Here is a 22,288-nt window from a genome sequence, read left to right as displayed (position 1 = left end):
GCAATCCAAACATATAAATATTATCTTTGACACAGTACAGCATTCATCTAACAGAAATGTCAGAAATAAAACACATAAGCATAAAGCAGGTGTGTGATCCCCTTTCCTGTAAATAATACAGCCAGAAGCCTGTTGATCTAAGCTCCCTATGAACACAGGGACGTTTAAAGGAGGTTAGAGGAAGTGAATCAACGAGAGATGGCAGGTGAGTGGAATCTAACGGCAAAGGAATGTTTAAACAGGTTTAAGCTGAATGTTGATGTCTGAGGTAATGTATCGATGGAAGCACGCAGGGCGGTTAGGTATGTGGGACTCTGCTGAGATCTGTTTGTGTGCGTGTTGAAATATGTATCCTATGACCCAGACTGACTAAACACATCGCTCCATTAATGCTGACATGCTTTACACATAATACTGCTCCCGCAGAGAGCAATCAGGGACACACACATTATTCAGGTGCAGTAGCAGTCGCACTGTAGGGAGCAGTACATACTTTTCACGGCTCTCGGAAGCATGCAGCTTTTAAAAGCAAAGGCTGTCACTTTCACTAAGTAGTCATGGAGGACTAATTTAACTAGTCACAGATCACTGGAATACTAGGCATCCTTAAACACATCAAGATGTGTACTTTCAACTGTTTATTCAAGAGATGCAGAATTCTTTCATGCTGATAGTGGTCTCGAGGGAAAGAGAAAACTTGTTTGACTTCACATTTATGTGCCTGTACCAGGTCAAGGATGGCTCTTAAATGTCATTCAGAACTTCATAATTAGTTAATGGTGAGGTGGTACTATTAAATAGCCTATCAGATGTAAGGCAGTATCTGTCCATTGGGGTCAGAGAGTAAAAGTAAAACTAATCATGGGAAACAAAAGTCCATTTACTGCAAAATAGCTATTTTAAAAGTAGCTCTCATATAAACTGCTATATTTTCTCGTGAGCAGCACAGCATTGCAACTCAGAGGTCCGTTCGTAGCTCAAAGTATTATTGCTCAGCGTTATGGATCAGGTAGAACGATTATCCCAACCACTAAAGATAGATTTGCAAATAACCCTCATGATGTGATTGAAATGTGACAGCATTTTATGATTCAGCCTCAATTATCGCCCCCTAAAGAACAATTGCAGTGCTTTACAACTATGGGACAGGAAAAGATAAAACTTACTGCATCTTAAACCAACAACACGTTTATTAGATCCAATACCCACAAAATTAAACAAGTTTGACACTGAATTGACAAATTACAGACACATATCAAATCTTCCATCTATGTCTAAAATACTAGAAAAAAAGTTGTGTCTGCTCAATTGCGCTCCTTCCAGCACAAAAAAAAAAAAAAAAGACATCTGAAAAATTTCTGTCAGGATTCAGGACCCATCATAGCCCAGAAACTATGCTCGTTAAAATTACAAATGACTTGTGATTTATTACAAGGTGTTAAATTAGACAGCAACTTGTCTCTTGAAATCATATTTCATGTTACAAAAACAGCCGCCTTCTGTTTTGCTGATGCAGAAAAGCTAGTTCATGCATTCATGACCTCTAGACTGGATTACTGTAATGCACTACTAGGTGGTTGTCCTGCAAACAAGCTACATTTCGTCAGATCAAATGAACATTAAAATCTATATGAATATTATGAACAGCAGCTGTGCTAATTATTGTCCAGTTGCTTTTCTGTTTCAAACTCGGGATGCCCATTACAGATTAGACCAACTCCAGTTGGGATCTTCAGATGATGCCCATTGTGTATCATATAAAACTGCCAAATTTCCTATAAATTGTAATCATTATGATCAAAACTCGTAATAATTGCATTAACAAGGCTCATTGTTTCTGCCTAAATGAATGCATGATGTTAGCTAACTTCATGATTTGTATTATCGTATAACTGCAGATATCTGACATATGGACATTACTTTGACACAGTTACTCTGATAGCAGATTACTCTAAATTGTTTTGTAGATACATGTATTTTTTTGTAAAGCTGCTTTGAAAAGATATTGTGAAAAATAAATGTGAATTGAATTGAATATTTTAAGGAAGGGAATCACTCAGAAGGTCTATTTGAAAACCCCTCTTCATTCTGCATCATACAAGAAAGATTCAAAATACAAAGGCACTAACACATCCTGCCATAATGAAAATATTTAGAAGCACCACATCTCACACACACCAATAATAATCACCACATCTAAAGCTGATTCTGACAGGTGGTAAAGGTTAATTCTCTGAACAGGAGCAATACCCACTCAGGGACAGTGCGATTCAGGGAGCGATATCTGACACTCGTTTATTGCAGATCCAGACCTCAATGAGTGTTCAACCATAGGCCAGGGGTCAACATCATGGGACCCTTGAGAAAATATTTCGCTGTTTGGCAAGCTTCCTCCAGGGAAGCATTCCAACAAAATCTGGATCCAGCTCCCCAGACAAATGGATTTTACCCATTAGTTAAAATATAATTATAAGACACCCACAGGCTATTTACAGTGGAATTGGGGAATGTAGAAAAAAATAACACTACTGATGTATGTTGACTGCTCAGTCTCACTTAGTCATTCAGTCAATACAGCGAAATAAACAAAATGAACTGACAGTGACAGTGTATCACTGTTTCTTATGTAAATATGACATTTCTGTGATATAACGATATTTAAATAAACTAACCATCTAAGTTGACATGGTTTGAAATGAGCATGAAATAAGGAAATAAGTTTTTAAAAAAACAACCGAGGTCTCCAGTTAAAAGTTCATCTAAACATTTTCAAATGTCTCTGGAAATCATTTTTCACAGAAGGAGGTCAGACTGTGTGCATATTTTCACTGCTATTAATATTGTGAATATTACTGGTGCTATAGCCGCTTTTGGCACTGCACTTTACACTTGAGTTCAGCTCGGGACAAACTTACCTAAATAAAAAAATTGGAAAGAAGGAAGTATGAAAGAGAAATAGAGAGATGAGCATGAGAAAGAAGGCCATTGTTGCAGTGATTTAATAGTCTAGTCAAACTTCCAGGGCAATGACACAGTGAGCTGTTAAAACAATCAGGCTCAGACTCATTAAGTTCATACTTTTTTTTTCTCTGTGGCAGGGCTACAAAAGGCTAATAGCACAGAATGAAACAGCCTCACTAATACACAACCTTTACATATTCAATCTCCCACAAAGAACTGGACTAGCGGCCCAAGTCCTTTGGAAAATTCTAAGAGGAAAGTGTTTGCCATTAATAGACAAATGTTTTTCACATTTGGAGAGTTAGAATACTTGGTACCATGGCGTTGAGGTCTATGAAGTGCCAGTGAGTCCACTTATATGCTGTTTCATTACTTTCATATATGACAGGACAGAAAAGCAGAGATGCACCACAAATGCTCTATCTTAAAACCCACCGTGTGTTATTGATTTAAAAGAACAAGTTAAACATCCCGAAAACCTCAGTGTGACATTACCCTCAAACCTAACTCATTTGTGTTGTTACTTCTTCAATGTAAAGGTAGTGAACTATAGCAACACACCCCACATAAAACCCATTATTTAATCATTACTGCTTTAACCAAGAATAAAAGATGGTTTGTGAGCCATATTTCAGATGAGTTTTAGTCTAGAGAATGCTTCAACCCTCCTGCTGCTTGTGGAATTCAGAGGTCACAGGCCAGACAAAAGTCAAAACTCAGCAAGGAATTCAAACTGCAAAACTCTCAAAAATAAACAGGCGTATGTGGCCACGTTTGTCTCTATGTTCATCCCTAGGGATCTGTCAGGCCAATTCTGTGGATGTGCAACTGTCAATGGCCACCCAAGGAAAAATCCCACTGGCAGTCAGAGACATCAGAAAAATAACTCAAGTGTAATGAATGTGTTACTCTGAAAGATCTTTGCTATACCAAATAGTACAACTTCTCATTGATTGCACTACAAATGTGTACCAAGAATTCATGTCTTTTACATAACCACATTTCTGTATATTTGATAAGGTCATTATTGTAGGCTTTTCACTTTATCCATGGCCACTGATGATGGATCAGCACCATCACAGACATCATAGTAATGCAAGTCAGTCATTCAAACTAAGTTGTTTCCATTTGTGTATTATCTTGCAGTTGTAAAAGTTTCCTCTCCATCCATGAGCTCGGACCATTTTTCTATCCAAACAGAATTCACACTTCTGCAGCAGAAAGTGAGAGACGGGAAGAAATAGCAATTGAGAATTGTTCTCTTTGGGATTACTTACAGCTGAATGTAATAATGGCTGCAGGTCATGTGCTGTAGCTTTTAAGAGCTGTATTATATACAGTTCAAACGTTTGGGATCAGTACAGGGGGGTAGCAAGCTTTTTAAAAGTGCGGGGGATGGATGTGATCAGGGCCCTGATTAAGAATTCAGAGGGCACAATGTAATGTTGGCCCCTCCTTAGGCAGGACAAATGTAGTTTGTCCAAGGACATTTAAATTTGGCATTAACATTATGCTGGGGTAAAGTTCCTAAATGATCGTTCTTTCTCATTGGATTTTGTAAAACTATGTTGTGTGGACCTCGGCCCCTCTAGGGGGGTTCGGGGGCATGCTCCCCCGAAAGAAAATTTTGTACATTTTAAGGTTAAATGCATCAATCTGGTGCACTCTGAGAGCTCAAAATTAAGAGCTTCAACTGGCTTCGACCCATGAACTGTGCACATTGAACAAAGAAAAAGCATTGACTTGTACCTAAAGAGGGTTCAAACTTATTTTTAGTTATGATATAGAGTCTCAGTCTACATTACATTATCACTGGTGTTTTAGAATGCCAAACATTTATTATAATAATATAATAATGATTTATATAATTATTCCTATGATGGAAAATCCATATAGCCTAAATGTATGCTACTGTAGAAATGAAAATGAATATTTCAAAGTAAATTTTATATTATGCTATAGAATAGGAAAATTACAATACTTTTGTCCTAATTTCTAAACTTGCAAGAAATAAACCCTTGAGTTTTATTTTGGAGAAAACACCAGATCACCATGCTGAATGATCGCGTGAGCAAAGTGCGCACTTTTCTTTAAATCACGCAGCACAAACAGAATGCCTACTTAAATAAAGTATTGTGCTGTTTAGTCTAAAAAACGAAATATAATACCAAAAACAATCGACATGTCAACAAAACATAAACATAACATCTTCCCAATCCCAAACACATATCAAGCTTATTTAAAAACCTCGCAAGCATAAACACTCATTCAAAGTACCTGGAAAAGGGAGATGTAAATAACCATAACCATAAGTTCCCGCCTCCTCAGCACGAGTGACTGAAAAATCACACCAAGAGAGGCGGGACTTAAGGCAGAACAGCCAATCATCAGCCGGTCACACTCAGAGCCGGTGTCATGTTTGAGAGGGAGGGGGAGAGGAGGACGAGTCGCAGCGAGCGCACACACAGAGCGGCCAGAGAAACGGAGGATCGACTGTAGTGAGGCGTTTGTGCAAAACTGCGGAAAAACTGCAGAAAAAGAGCGGGTGTTGAACCCTCTCACCGGGAAAAGTGTGGGTGTTAAAACACCCACATCCCCCACGGGTGCGACGCCCCTGGATCAGTAAGAATTAATTTTTAAAGAACGTTATACTTTTTTTTCCAGCAAGGATGAATTAAATTGCAAATTTAAAAGATCTGTATTTCAAATAAATGCTGTTCTTTTAAACTTTCGATTCCTAAAAGAATCCTGAAAATCCATCAGTTTCACAAAATATTTAGCAAAACAACTATTTTCAACATTGATAATTAATAAGACTTGATAATAATAATTCTTGAACACAAAATCATCGTTTTAGAATAATTTATTAAGGATCATGTGACACTGAAGTCAGAAGTAATGACTGCTGAAAATTCAGCTTTACATCACAGGAATACATTACATTTAAAAACAAAACAAAAAAACAGTTATTGCCAACCCAAACTTTTAAACAACTGTGTCTAAAGGAAGGATGTAAAGTGGGGGGAAAAATCAAAGTGTAAAACACAGACAAGTCAATATGAAACCGTTACAAACACACATTATGCATACTTCTAAGAGCTCCAAGAGGCCTGCGTGTACACCAAAACAGATTCCTGGAATAGTTAAAATATTCAACACCCATAAAAATATTCTGTGCCCCAAAACATTCACATGCTCCCTAAGAGTTGTGCAATGAACTCTGTATGGAGATGGACTCAGGTCAGAATTCAGTGTCAGTGTTTCTCAACTGGTGGGCAGCGCATGTTTTTACTGAATCAAGACTTTAAAGCTGTTGACTCTTCTGTCAGGCACAGTTTAAGTAAAGAGTGCCTGAGAAAAACGCGTTGTACTGATTCCTTATCTGCTGATGCAGGCTATGTCAATGTCATTATTCTAACATTGTTTTCGTAACTTGTTACGAAATAACAAAAAAACGAACCTCACCTCAGAAAAACTAACTTTCCTTTACTTTTTTACCTTCAATTGCATGCGCAAATGCGGCGGCCCATGCACATCCCTTCCCTATACACTCACCTAAAGGATTATTAGGAACACCATACTAATACTGTGTTTGACCCCCTTTCGCCTTCAGAACTGCCTTAATTCTATGTGGCATTGATTCAACAAGTTGCTGAAAGCATTCTTTAGAAATGTTGGCCCATATTGATAGGATAGCATCTTGCAGTTGATGGAGATTTGTGTGATGCACATCCAGGGCACGGAGCCACATCCCAAAGATGCTTTATTGGGTTGAGATCTGGTGACTGTGGGGGCCAGTTTAGTACAGTGAACTCATTGTCATGTTCAATAAACCAATTTGAAATGATTCGAGCTTTGTGACATGGTGCATTATCCTGCTGGAAGTAGCCATCAGAAGATGGGTACATGGTGGCCATAAAGGGATGGACATGGTCAGAAACAATGCTCAGGTAGGCCGTGGCATTTAAACAATGCCCAATTGGCACTAAGGGGCCTAAAGTGTGCCAAGAAAACATCCCCCACACCATTACACCACCACCACCAGCCTGCACAGTGGTAACAAGGCATGATGGATCCATGTTCTCATTCTGTTTATGCCAAATTCTGACTTTACCATCTGAATGTCTCAACAGAAATCGAGACTCATCAGACCAGGCAACATTTTTCCAGTCTTCAACTGTCCAATTTTGGTGAGCTCTTGCAAATTGTAGCCTCTTTTTCCTATTTGTAGTGGAGATGAGTGGTACCCGGTGGGGTCTTCTGCTGTTGTAGCCCATCCGCCTCAAGGTTGTGCGTGTTGTGGCTTCACAAATGCTTTGCTGCATCCCTCGGTTGTAACGAGTGGTTATTTCAGTCAAAGTTGCTCTTCTATCAGCTTGAATCAGTCAGCCCATTCTCCTCTGACCTCTAGCATCAACAAGGCATTTTCGCCCACAGGACTGCCGCATACTGGATGTTTTTCCCTTTTCACACCATTCTTTGTAAACCCTAGAAATGGTTGTGCGTGAAAATCCCAGTAACTGAGCAGATTGTGAAATACTCAGACCGGCCCGTCTGGCACCAACAACCATGCAACGCTCAAAATTGCTTAAATCACCTTTCTTTCTTTCATTCAGTTTGGAGTTCAGGAGATTGTCTTGACCAGGACCACACCCCTAAATGCATTGAAGCAACTGCCATGTGATTAGTTGATTAGATAATAGCATTAATGAGAAATTTAACAGGTGTTCCTAATAATCCTTTAGGTGAGTGTATATAATGTACAAAATAAATTACAAGCATGCAACGTCGTAGTTTTTGTCGATTAGTAAGTCATGAAATGACCAAAAAGTACCAATAAATTACTTAACTTGTTATTTGTGTGTTAGCTGGGAGGGATTTGCATGCTTGTATGATGTTCATTCTATTCATCAGGAGCAGTTTCCATATGTTTCATTAAAGGAGAACTCCGGCGCAAAATGATCCTTTGGTCTAATTACACATTGTTACCTAGTCAACCGTTATCTGAGATTTGTTTTCATGATTATCGAATGTAAATAGTTTTATCTCTAAAAACAGTTTAGCCTATAAAGCTAGTATAACGCTAGTATATTGGGCATAGTGTAATGACAAAAAAATATGTTTAAAATATCTTCTTATTAAACTGTCTGGACACTGACAAAGTTCTCAATGCTTCGGTTTGAAGGTAGGGAGCCTCATTATGCTACCGTGGTAGTGTGGGGCTATTTTGAGCCTTGTTAGTGGTATTAACAAGCGATTTTTATTTGTCATTGATCTATGCCCAATATACTACCGTTATACTAGCTTTATAGGCTAAACTGTTTTTAGAGATAAAACTATTTACATTCGATGATCATGAAAACAAATCTCAGATAACGGTTGACTAGGTAACAATGTGTAATTAGACCAAAGGTTCATTTTGCGCCGGAGTTCTCCTTTAACAGTTCATGTTAGTATTATGTATTTACCATTGTAACTGTTGTTTCCGTAACCCCATCATACGACTTAAAGTGCCCCTACTATGCTATTTTAAAGATTCCTAATGTTGTTTTTGAGTCTCCTACAACAGGTTTACATGCATCAAAGGTAAAAAAACTGTTTAATTTCTTCATAATATACATTTGCACATCACCACATTTTCAATGATTCTCAACGACTCGTCAGATTAATCAATCTCTCCAAATCCCTCCTTTCCGCGAGCTACTCTGCTCTGATTGGCCAGACAGCTCAGTCTGTTGTGATTGGTTTACCGCGTACAGCGCGCGCGTCGAAAACAAACTACACCACAAACTAAAGACAGTAACAAACAATGACGTCGATTTTACCATATCAATTCGAGCGTGAGTCCGATAATGAAATATTGGAAGAACTATTCATTCAACCCGAACCTCCATTGCAAGGACGACTCGAGCAGGACGTTTCTCAGTGATACACTACTCAGTTTGACGGTAACGTTAGATTATACGATGTTGCAACCCTAATTCCTCACCATCAGCATTAACAAGTGTCAACCGTTATCTGAGATTTGTTTTCATGATTATCGAATGTAAATAGTTTTATCTCTAAAAACAGTTTGCCTATAAAGCTAGTATAACGCTAGTATATTGGGCATAGTGTAATGACAAATAAAAATCGCTTGTTAATACCACTAACAAGGCTGAAAATAGACCCACACTAACACGGTAGCATAATGAGGGTCCCTACCTTCAAACCGAAGCATTGAGAACTTTGTAAGTGTACAGACAGTTTAATAAGAAGATATTTTAAACATACAGTCAACTTCGCGTGTACAGGCAGAATCCATCTTTGAAATACAGCCTTTACCAGTCGATCTACGAACGCCGATCCAAGTGCGCTGGTGAGAATGTGAACGAGCTATAAGTTGTGATAAGGTGAGCGCGAACAGCAGGCTTGGATCGGCGTTCGTAGATCGACTGGTAAAGGCTGTATTTCAAAGATGGCTTCTGCCTGTATACGCGAAGTTGACTGTATGTTTAAAATATCTTCTTATTAAACTGTCTGGACACTGACAAAGTTCTCAATGCTTCGGTTTGAAGGTAGGGACCCTCATTATGCTACCGTGTTAGTGTGGGGCTATTTTGAGCCTTGTTAGTGGTATTAACAAGCGATTTTTATTTGTCATTACACTATGCCCAATATACGAGCGTTATACTAGCTTTATAGGCTAAACTGTTTGTAGAGATAAAACTATTTACATTTGATAATCATGAAAACAAATCTCAGATAACGGTTGACTAGGTAACAATGTGTAATTAGACCAAAGGTTCATTTTGCGCCGGAGTTCTCCTTTAATTTTCACTTTGTGTTATTTTGTATATTTTTAAATGACTTTGGTGGCTCATAGCAATTTACTAGCTTTATTGTAATAACAAAAACTAGTTTGGGACTGCTATTTAATACCCTTATCTTAAGCTATTTTAGGAATTAAATCACATTTCTAAATTGGGTCGCGGTCTAATGACCATGGGAAAGTGTGGGTCTCATGGTCAAACCAGTTGAGAATCACTGTTCTATGTGATATAGTAGTGGTTAGTGGGTTAAGTTGGACAAAGCAGTTGGATGCGAAGCAGACTTTAAGGGACTGTTCACACTAGTAGTTTGGTTCTCTTGGTTCTTTTGATCCGGACCAAAAAAGAAAATGATACATTTAGTCTTGGTTCACTTAGCATTCACACAGTCGTTTTAAGTCTGAACGTAAAGATACAAAAAATAAAGGCTTTTATGGCGTATATTTTGCAACCCACCTTTTTAGGGGTCTCGGTCCGCTTGTTTGGTGCGCACCAAGGTTTGGATGGCAACGTTTACACTCCAATGAAACGCACTAACAAAGCAATCGCACCAGAGTTTGTTTTAATCTAACTAAACCTGCCAAGTGTGAACGCACCTTAAGAGAATCAACAGCTCTAGACAAATACAAAATTATGTCATGAAACTCTGTAGATGGTAAAGGCTAATAGGTCCTTAACTCAATTTGTTAGCGATCACATCGTTATCAACATTGTGCAGCTGATTGGTTGCTGTGGCATCATAAGCCAATGAGCTGCTGCTCAACATTCAAATACATGGCATTGTTGGCTGTTAGCAGTCTGCAGCGCGCTTTCAGAAACCCTCCCATCTTCACCAGCTCCACCTGTATAGATCTGCTATTTCATGTATTTTATATGTGCAGCAGCAGCACGGATCTATTCCGCCAAGACCAAATACATTAACATTGCCATATCCATTACCATGCCAATCTCTCCAAGAGTTGTCATGACAGAACTTTTTTTCATAAAAGTGAAGACATACTTTCACTTTTGGTGACAACCCCCCCAAAAACGTTTATAATTCTGATTTTAAAAAATAAACATGCTTGTTTAGTGGTTTACATGGCATGGAAATATAAGGTTTCTCCAATTGCAAAAAAGCTAAACACTAATTTGTGGAACACAGGCTAGTTTTAACATGATCATTTCAAAGTTTCTAGTCTGTAATTATGTACGGTATCTGCTATTAAACATGGTAGCCAACTGCTGAAATGGTTCCAATATACAGTATACAGGGCAATGCCTTTGTCTTGGAACATGTATAGTGAACATGTTCCAAACAATCCTGGTGTACTGACCTGAAATAAAATGCATATGTTAACATAGTATTAAGACTGAGAGAAAAACATGAGAGAACAGCAACTACATACTTCCTTCTAGTCCATGGTTTCAGTAACCACAGCTGATGTGTGTGTTGCCAGCCCCTTTCTCCATTTTCCTACACCACTAAACCCCTTCTGTGCCTCTGAAACTGGGATAACACCTTTTTCAACTGCATGCTGCAGTGATAGGACCCTCATGGCAACCGAGAGAAAGAATAGTGAATACTACATATATACCATTTTAGAAGTTTATTATATTTGTAACAATAGAAGGTATACTATGCAGTAATCAACATAGCCAGATTCAAAGAGAAAGAAAGAGACAGGATGAACAATTGGATGATAGTCTTTTGCTGTTATCATTATTTCAATCCTCATTTAGCTTCTTGATTAGATTTCAGATATGACATTATACGGTGTATTGTAAAACCATTGACCAAAACAGTGATGTTCAATTAGTGCTTCTCCAGTGGTGCATTTTGACCATGTCAGAGTCTATTTTGTGCACACAACATGAATAAGCTACAACAGGTTAACATGTCAGCTGTGTGAACACACTTCACATGGCCAAAAATGAGGCCAGAGTAGCAATATGTAAAATTACTTTGGCTCATTGCCGAAGAACTTTACTGCAACTGGTTTAATTTATTACCTCAGAACATGACACCTTGAAAAGCATACCAAGTTCAATTATTGAAAAACTCATATTTAATTACACATTTTATTTTTAGCCAAAATAAAAACTTTGATTTCGGTTTTGGAATTTTTTGTTAATTAATTTTGTGTGCAACATTAAATATGATATGATTTATATGATATGAAATTTCCAAAACATCTCCCAAAAAATTTGAGGGCAAAGGACTATGACCCTGCCTCAGAAAGTCTCCACGGACCCCCAATCAAGTCAATGCTAATTAATCATGTTAAAGGGCATATTGCAGGTTAGAGGACCCAAAGTCAGAGTCAATCTATAGAAAAATAATGTAGGAACTAGATTTTCTTTAAAATATAGTTATAAATACGCTACAGAGGCTTCTGGAGTCGTTTTTGTGAGAAAATTTTACTTCCGCATCTGAAAATGGGCGTGACGTAGCGGGTGGGAGAGCGGTCGACTCAAACAACAGGAAAACAATGGATCGCAATGGCATTTCGGACGCTGAGGAAATTGTTCATACTTACTCGTATGACGGACCACAGCCATACAATTATGAGCGTGCTATGCTGCCAAGAGAGCAGGGACAGGCCAGGATTAATGTTAGACAGAACAACGGTCAGAGACAAATTGACTTGAGGAGAACCAGTGGAGAACAGGGCAGGTGTCTTGGTGAGAGTTCTTGTCATGTTTTGTTTCTTGTTTTTGGACTGTGTTATATGGATTTTGACCCTTTGCCTGGCTGATTAAGATTTTAGATTACCCCAATAAAACCACTGCTCTAGGATCTAACCTTTTGTGTGCGTGTCGTGACAGAAGGACTCGATCATAAATAGATCCAGCAGTCCGGGGCCTCCTAAAACATTTTATTATTTTGCCATGGCTGCTCGTAGGACTGAGGAGACTATGGCAGTTGGTGGTTGGAGAGGTGGAAAGCCCAATTTCACCACCTCATCACCAGAGAAGAGAAAGAGGAGGAGGCCCGCGTCCACCACCCCTAAGGACCCAAAGGCCGTACCCAAGCAGCCTGCTGTCGTCTCGGAGGCTGTCCCCGAACAGCCCGCTGTCGTCCCGGAGGCTGTTCCTGAACAGCCTGCTGTCATCACAGAGATCGTTCCTGAGCAGCCCACTGTCGTCCCGGAGGCCGTCCCCGAACAGCCCGCTGTCGTCCCGGAGGCCGTCCCCGAACAGCCCGCTGTCGTCTCGGAGGCTGTCCCCGAAAAGCCCGCTGTCGTCCCGGAGGCCGTCCCCGAACAGCCCGCTGTCGTCCCGGAGGCCGTCCCCGAACAGCCCGCTGTCGTCCCGGAGGCCGTCCCCGAACAGCCCGCTGTCGTTCCGGAGGCCGTCCCCGAACAGCCCGCTGTCGTCCCGGAGGCCGTCCCCGAACAGCCCGCTGTCGTTCCGGAGGCCGTACCCGAACAGCCCGCTGTCGTTCCGGAGGCCGTACCCGAACAGCCCGCTGTCGTCCCGGAGGCCGTCCCCGAACACCCCGCTGTCGTCCCGGAGGCCGTCCCCGAACAGCCCGCTGTCGTCCCGGAGGCCATACCCGAACAGCCCGCTGTCGTTCCGGAGGCCGTACCCGAACAGCCCGCTGTCGTTCCGGAGGCCATCTCTGAGCGGCCTGCTCATCAGGTAGCGGTCGAAGAGGTTACCCTCTCCCTCTACGTTGCCGCTGTAATGTGTGTCTGGGCCGCACATGCCTCCCTGTTGGCTACTTCAGCTACATCCTCTCCTGAACCAACCGTTGCCACCATCAGTCCCGCCATGGCCAAGAGGGCTGTCTTCACTTTTTATGCATTGTCTGTCCTGCATGCGTGGAAGAAGCACATGGTGTCTGCCGATCCAGAGACCGTTCAGGTCACCATAGGCCTAGGAGAAGGGGATCTCGCCAGCGCCCTCTCAGAGCCTTCACCGCTGGTCCGGTCCAGCCCAGAGCCTTCACCGCTGGTCCCGTCCAGCCGAGAGCCTTCACCGCTGGTCCCGTCCAGCCCCGAGCCTTCACCGCTGGTCCCGTCCAACCCAGAGCCTTCACCGCCATGGCTGCCCGAAGGGCTGTCTCCGCTCTGGCCGCCCGATGGACTGTCGGCTCCACCCTAGTCACCTGTTAAACCATCCATTTCTGTTCTTGTTCCCCTCCATGGACGGGACCAGTGATTTCTGTGATTGTCATCGAGTCCTTGTTTAATGTCATTCGCACCTCGGAGTTCTTGTCATGTTTTGTTTCTTGTTTTTGGACTGTGTTATATGGATTTTTACCCTTTGCCTGACTGATTACGATTTTGGATTACCCCAATAAAACCACTGCACTTGGATCTAACCTTTTGTGTGCGTGTCGTGACACGTCCTTTTTCTTGTTAGGAAACCTGTGGACTCGATGTCCTGACAGGCCGAAGTTTTTGCAACCTCCACAAACACAATAATTTACCATGATGATGATAAATTAAAATACAAAAACTACCGAAAACACACTGACTCACGACCGCTCCTACTGAATACCAACCTACTCTGCACTGAGCTGAGGCTCCCTTTCGTGACGTAAAATGGCGATGTTGAAAAAAAGCGTTTTTTACGGGCAGTCAAAGAAACGCTCACTTTATCTACTAAATTGGTGCCCTTATGTCGTTTTAAAACATTTTAAATCCTGCATTAACTTTTCATACAAGGTTATATATTAATTTAGTTGTTTTTTTTTACCTGCAATATGCTCTTTAAAGCATTTGAGTCACTTCACTGAATTTAATATATAACATTTTAAATCCTGCATTAACTTTTCATACAAGGTTATATATTAATTTAGTTGTTTTTTTTTACCTGCAATATGCTCTTTAAAGCATTTGAGTCACTTCACTGAATTTAATACTGTAGGTATTCTGCACCGAAAACTGCATGAAAAAAAAGTTGAACTGTCATAGTGTATTGTGTGTTGTCCATGCTGAGAGGGCTTCGGGGTTGTGAGAGAGGTGAGACACAGCTAGACTCCATTACTTTCCTGGACTAAACATTCTCCTCCAAGGATCTGACTGTGCTAATCAAGACATTTCCTGACTCAAACTGTGAGAGACTGAGAGGACCAGTACACACACGCATATGGGGTGAGAATTGTTGCATTATTCCAAATAAATAGATTATGATCCACAAATAAATGTAAAGAGATTCACAAAAATATATCAAATTCACAAATAAATAGATTAAGATCCACAAATAAATGTAAAGAGTTTCACAAAAAATTATAAAACTCACAAATAAATAAAATGAGATTAGCAAATGTTTTTTATGCCACAAACACAACTCTGCCTGGCATTTATTTGTGAACCGCTTTCTGTGCATTTGTAAATCCCCTCACGCATTTGTGAATCGGTTCCTGTGCATTTGTATCCTGGGTTTCGCCATACTACCTTGCCGCAGCGCGATTTTATTCACGCTGCTAGGTAGTCTGGATACCATGGACCAAATTTTCGCCACATCTAGGGAACCAATCACAGAACGGGGAGGGAGCAGCAAGACGATGACGACGTCTATGCGACACACCGAAACAGTTTGTTTATACCAGGGGTGTCCAAACTCGGTCCTGGAGGGCCACTGTCCTGCAGAGTTTAGTTCCAACTTGCCACAACACACCTGCTTGTAAGTTTTTAGCATGCCTAATGACCTTCAACAGCTAATCAACAGCTAATCTTGATTAGCTGTTTCAGGTGCGTTTAATTGGGGTTGGAGCTAAACTCTGCAGGACAATGGCCCTCCAGGACCGAGTTTGGACACCCCTGGTTTATACCTATGGATCCAACATGGCAGCAGATGCGAAGTTACCTTTCGATGCAGCCTAAGGCTGATTTATACTTCTGAGTCGGACCTACGCCGGAGCCTCTACGCCAGGGATAGGCAACGTCGATCCTGGAGTGCCGCTGTCCTGCAGAGTTTAACTCCAACCCTAATCAAACACACCTGAGCAAGCTAATCAATGTCTTCAGGATTACTAATGCTAAAGGCAGGCGAGTTTATATCAGGGTTGGAGCTAAACTCTGCAGGACAACGGCATTTATATTCTGCGTCGTTGCCTGCGTTGACGCGAAATTACACATGCAGAGGGAGCATGTGAAACCCGAGGGAGCGGTTCTGACAGGCCAATCACAGCGCTTGCGTCCGCGTAGAATTGACGCGTTGTTACATTTTTGGAGAGGTGCACGTCAGGGTACGCCGAACAGGAAAACGAGCCAAGCACGAGCACGTGCCCACAGCCTATGACGTAGCTACGGCGGGAGGTCGACGCAGAAGTATAAATTGGACTCTACGGCCGTTTCACACCGCAAGCGTGAGCGGCACTTGAGCAGCGCGTCAGCGTAACTACATCGTCACTGCAGCTGCAGACGCGCGAGAGTATTCACACTGGAAGCGTTTGTACAGTGTCACAGCAGCGGCTCCAAAGCTATATATAAGCGAGCAATTCTTTACAAAGACAACTATACATTTGTTTTTAGAAGTTGGTCCTTTATAACATTGATAGTCTTGAAAGTTTGTAATGGGGAGGTGTGCAACATTCGCATACATGTTAAACAACAAAACAACCCAGAAAATGGCTCCAATCTATTAGTTTCAGTCATACTTTCGATATGTTTACAAGACTGCAACTCCGCAGATAATAAACAAAACACACAAATAAACCACACACTCGGGTTTGATTTGGGTTGTGTTGGGTTGAGCCTATGTAGCTGTCTGTGTTACAAAAACTAAAAGAACGTTTATATATAATATTTTATGGCTAGTTTACTTTAGTTTTTTTTTAATATAATACACAACTTTCACCCAAACGGAATAATTAAAAACAAGTTTTTACCGGATAGCCTAAATCTTCTATAAATATTTTTGAGTCTTTATTTTCTTTTATTTGCTTACTCAAGTTCTTGTTAAAACTCACAAGACATGCTTATTCTGTGCATTTTGGGCACGTTTTGTGTGAAATCATATTTATTTTTGTCCATCAAAAGTGTGCTTTCACTTTAATTGAACGTGAGCAGTGCAGCAAAAACAGACTCGACGCCGAAACCCTCGTTTCACTGATGCTCACGCGACGCTCCTGCTCCCGGTGTGAATGCACTCATTGATTAACATCCGAAAAAAATACGCGCCGCTCACGCCTGCGGTGTGAAACGGCCGTTATATATACGCCATCGTGTACACATAAATCTCTGACCCACCGTATTCTTCCTTGTGTAATTTCCGTCGCTCTACATACGTCATCTGGTATAATTGAAACGATTGGCTATGAGCTACGACAGGCGCATTTGATAGACATTCTTAGCACCCAACAAACGGCTCTGGGCATTCGTAAACCACGCCTCAAATACGAGAAAATGAACATGTGGTTCCCAGAGACTTGGGTCTGACGTTAGCCAGGCTATACAGCATCCAAAATGAATGCAAAAATAAAACATTTTCATGTTCCACTCAAAACCCCAGTAGCCTACATGCTGTTACATCTTCAATGATGTTCATTTGGGCTGATATTTGGTATTCTACATAATATTTATGTCCTATAGCTAGCCATTTGTCACCACGATTGTACTTTAAAAGACAAAATCATCCGTTTTGTCATTTCTTACATCGTGTCTACCCCGTGCGAGTTTGTCTAACGTTACACTGGACAAAGCAAAGGTGCAAATGATGTGTCCTCCGTGTAGCCGCTACTTCAGAAGAAGAACGGGCATCCGTTTATCAATCATCGTGTAGCGCTGCACCGCGTCCAGTGTATAGCCTTCATGAATTATGCATGTAGCCAGCACTAGTCAAGAAGGAAGATTAGACACGTCATATATCTGCAGGTAAGAAAACGTCATGGGCAAAATGTGTTAACATTACAAACATGTTAGTTTTACATTATTTGAAACTACCACGGCAGCCGAGAAGATAATGGGCTATTTGCTTCTGACGCGCTGTCGCGCCGCTTGATTCCGGTGTAGAGGTTGTTATGCTCGGGATGATGATCATAATTTGTGTGTATTAATCCTGAGGTTATCCTGATGGAAATATAAAAAAGCCTTAAACTCCAACAACCTTTTGGAAACAGGGTGTTTTAACCACACAAACAGCTCAATTTGAAAAAATTATTTGTGGATTTGTCTGCACCTCAACGCTAGAAGTGTTTCAAAATCCACAAATGCGTGAGGGGATTTACAAATGCACAGGAACCGATTCACAAATGCGTGAGGAGATTTACAAATGCACAAAAAGCGGTTCACAAATAAATGCCAGGCAGAGTTGTGTTTGTGGCATAAAAAAACATTTGTAAATATATTTTTTTATTTGCAAAACTCATTTTATTTATTTGTGAGTTTTAAATTTTTTTGTGAAACTCTTTACATTTATTTGTGGATCTTAATCTACGTATTTGTGAATTTGATATATTTTTGTGAATCTCTTTACATTTATTTGTGGATCATAATCTATTTATTTGGAATAATGCAACAATTCACACCCCATACACGCACAACTTGCACAAGTAAATAGCAAGCAGTGTCTCAGAGTCCAAAGCATTTCTCCTGTTCAAACTGAAGTAAACTTACCACATAATGACGATTAGCTACCATCTACAGCCAATTCCTGCACAACTCTTTTCCACGCCTACTGCCTAGTCATGCCAGTATAAACACAACACAAGCTCCCTAAAGCTCTGTCTCTTTATCACATTAACAGATGGGAATGAGAGAAGGTATTGCTGGCATCAGAAATATTATATTAAAGGTGATATATTACGCCCCATTTCACAAGATGTAATATAAATATATGGTGTCCCCAGAATGTGTCTGTGAAATATCAGCTCAAAATACCCCCCAGATCATTTATTATAGGTTGTCAAATTTGACCCCTTTTTGGGTGTGAGCAAAAACGCGCCGTTTTTGTGTGTGTCCCTTTAAATGGAAATGAGCTGCTGCTCACCGCACCCGTTCAGAAGAGGGTCGATCCTTTACGCGGACACTCCGGCTATAATAAAACACGTGAATCTCAACCATCCGAAATCTCAGGAATAACCAGTAGTGGAGTGCAGCCTTACAGAGAGACTCAGGAAGAGGATGCATTGATTCATCTCATCGACATGCATGTGTCATGTTAAACTTTTACACAAGTTCACACAGTTCCCTGAGTTCAAGACAGCTGTGACATTTTTTGGTCAAATGGTGTTCTGTGCTCGTCTGTGCAGCCAACGACAGAACAGTTTGCATGCTTTTCTCAAACTTTTGTCATTGTGTTAGTACTGGTTACACTGTTATCACTTGCGAAAACCAAATGGCACTTTTTTTTTTACGTTTTCTGGGTTGGTAGATGCACCGGGGACCCGATTATAGCACTTAAACACAGATAAAAGTGCAAACTTTAATTTTGGCCACGAGGCAGTGTAAGCTTTCATTTCATTAACTGTTTGCAGCACAGAGGTGTAAACCTACAGTGCTGTTCACAATATGCATCTACGGTGACATTAGATGTTAGTTAGACATTAGACAATTAGACAATTAGACATTAGACATGCATCTATCTCTTCATTACAATGAGAAGCAGATGAGCTGGATTCTCTTGCTTATACCAAACAAACTTGAGGTCCTTCATACAGTTCTATGATATGAAGTCAAAGGGGTGATTTACACTTACAAACAAAGAAAAGGTTTCTCTTTGCAGGCACACATATTATCACACACACACACAGAGAGAGAGAGAGAGAGAGAGAGAGAGAGAGAGAGAGAGAGAGAGAGAGAGAGAGAGAGAGAGAGAGAGAGAGAGAGAGAGAGAGAGAGAGAGAGAGAGAGAGAGAGAGAGAGAGAGAGAGAGAGAGAGAGAGAGAGAGAGAGAAGAGAGAGAGAGAGAGAGAGAGAGAGAGAGAGAGAGAGAGAGAGAGAGAGAGAGAGAGAGAGAGAGAGAGAGAGAGAGAGAGAGAGAGAGAGAGAGAGAGAGAGAGAGAGAGAGAGCTGGGCGGGGTTTCAGGTGAGCCAAGCAGACAAACTGGGATGCCAGATTTGAATCAAATTGCCAAAGCACAGAGAGATGATGATATCACAGTGATTGACGAAAAATGTTAAACTCCTTCCAATTCTCATAACCCTCTAAAAGCATCATAGGTGGATTTTCCTTTTGGTGGAGATCTAAAGTTACTTGTGATGAAAAGTGTATAAATCATGAGGCAATGAGACCTACTGTTGGTTTGGGAGTTGCAATAAAAAACAAATTCACTATTTTCAGGGACATCTTTCTGAATTACACTTCCTTCACTTCAAGAACTGGACACAGGATTTGTTTTTTTGATAGATGAGTGTAATAAAGCTTTCACGCTATGATTTTACGTAATGATTATTAGGTATTTATGAGGGTGAGTAAATGATGACAGAATTTTCAATCTTGGGTGAACTATCCCTTTAAAATCAAAGTGTACAGGAAGAGACTCAATAAGTGCTTCTTACCACTTCTGTCCCCCAGCCATGTGTTGTTGGACAGTGTAGCCAAACTGCGTCTGCCTGGGGCCCTTTATGATCCTGTGATTTATGGTGTCAATATTGAAACAGTCATGGAACCCTGTAAACAGACACAGACAATTCAACTATGAATTTCATCCACATCATGCTTATTAAACATAAGACCACTTACTGGCATTGGCAATAGATTCTGTGAGGCAAGGAGTTTCAGCAATGACCCAAAACAAAGAAGCAAAATGTAATTGTGGCTAAACTGAATTTCTGCCAGCACAAAGAATCCTAAACAGTAGCGCTTCTGGTCATGAGCAACACTGTACTGTTTCTACACAACACACAGATGAACAGTAAACAGAGAGGAAAGTACACATTGTTTTTTTGTTATTTGGCCTTAACCAAATCACTTGACAGAGTTGAAGACAAATATGCACAAACTTAAAGTAGTGTGGAAATGTATTTCAAAATTTAAGTCATTTTTATTGATTTTTTTTATATTTAATTACTTTTTTTTAATTAAATTTGGATAACACTTCGATTTCTCTGAATAAGCCTTGTACTCAGATTTGGCTTATTTACTGAATTTTGTCTTTGTAGTGAGTATTGCCTCAAATGTAAATGACTGAGCAGAAATGAGTAACCCAATTAATTAAAAATTGTTTGTGTTAATTGGGCTTTTTGAGGCTTCTTAAAGATGTGGTCCAGAAATCCTCCTTACATGGAAAATAATCAATAGACGCTTTGATGTTTTGAGGTTTCATCCTATTCTGAAAACAGACTGTGATTGCTTTATCTCCAACAAAGTTCAAAGGTGTCTCTGTTTACTCATGACATCCCTGTATGGCTTCTGCTTATGTTCTGACGGGCCCCTTAAAGACTACAAGATCCTGGTCATTTGATTAACAAACACCTTCATGGAGGTCTAATGCTGAAACCCCTTCATAATCAGTCTAATGCTCAAGATCATGGAGAAAGCCTGCATGACTTTCACCACTTGACCTGACACGCTCCAACTCTGTCAACAGACTCTGGTGTGGAAGAGACGGGACTATTCGACCTCATTATGGATGAGACTAAACAATAAAGCTGTCAATCACCACAACAGATTTGACTGTCTGCCCATCAAAAAAAAAAAAAAAAAAACATAAGTAATGAAGTTACACCTATGACTCACAGAGCTCTTACAGGCAGGGCCAATTTCAGTCAAAATCAAAAGACTATTTTGTCTTTTAAGTTGCTTCCTTTCAGCACCATAATTATGGCTTAACCTGAAGCAAAATAGGACAGTTTAGGTTACAAATACTTTTTTTTTTTTAATTAAAGGGATAGTCCACCCAAACACTGAAAATTCTGCCATCATTTACTCACCCTCGTGTCCTTCCAAACCCGAATTACTTTCTTTTCTGGATCAAAAGAGAAGAAGAAAAAAAAAAAACATTCTTCAAAATATCTGCTTTTATAATCCAGAGAGAAAGTCATACAGATTTGGAATGATGAGTAAATGATGACAGATTTTTCATTTAAAGGGTTAGTTCACCCAAAAATAAAAATTCTGTCATTAATTACTCACCCTCGTGACGTTCCAAACCAATAAGACTTCCGTTCATCGATTTCTGTCCCTCCATTGACAGCTACGCAACAGAACCTGTGACGCTTCAAAACGTTCATAAAGAGATCGCAAAACTAATCCATATAAATTGAGCGGTTTAGTCCAACATTTTCTGAAGAGACACGATCGTTTTATATGATGAAAAGATTGAATTTAGGCTTTTATTCACATAAACAATCATCAACTCATAGATCAGTTGCGGTAAACCAACAGAAGCTCAAGCATGTTTGCTTGACATGCGAGATCCAATGAGGTTCATTCTGATATGGTTTGTTCTCACGCGTCAAGCAGGTTCGGTTGAGCTTCTGTTTATGTTCACTGATCAATGTTTATTTGTGAATAAAAGCTTAAATTCAATCTGATCATCATATAAAGTGATCAAGTCTCTTCAGAAAATTTGGACTAAAACACTCAATTCATATGGATTAGATCTCTTTATGAACTTTTTGAAGCGTCAACGTGTCAGTTGC

The 22,288-nt window shown here is 40.4% G+C and overlaps 1 protein-coding gene across 2 annotated transcripts in view; it reads right to left on the bottom strand.

Annotated features, from left to right (window-relative positions):
* The window catches only part of itga11a (integrin, alpha 11a), a 63,942-nt gene that overhangs the window by 34,999 nt on the left and 6,655 nt on the right, over positions 1 to 22,288 (bottom strand). For both annotated transcript variants that reach the window (XM_056247938.1, XM_056247937.1), the window contains exon 2: positions 20,204 to 20,315. In XM_056247938.1, coding sequence (XP_056103913.1) covers positions 20,204 to 20,315 — 112 coding nt within the window. The remainder of the gene's footprint in view (positions 1 to 20,203; positions 20,316 to 22,288) is intronic.

Source organism: Rhinichthys klamathensis, unplaced genomic scaffold (genome assembly GCF_029890125.1).
Source record: "Rhinichthys klamathensis goyatoka isolate OS25496 unplaced genomic scaffold, OSU_Roscu_1.1 h1tg000051l_1, whole genome shotgun sequence".
NCBI lineage: Eukaryota > Metazoa > Chordata > Actinopteri > Cypriniformes > Leuciscidae > Rhinichthys > Rhinichthys klamathensis.
Note: the sequence above shows the minus strand (reverse complement) of the source record. Positions and strands in the feature narration are given on the sequence as shown.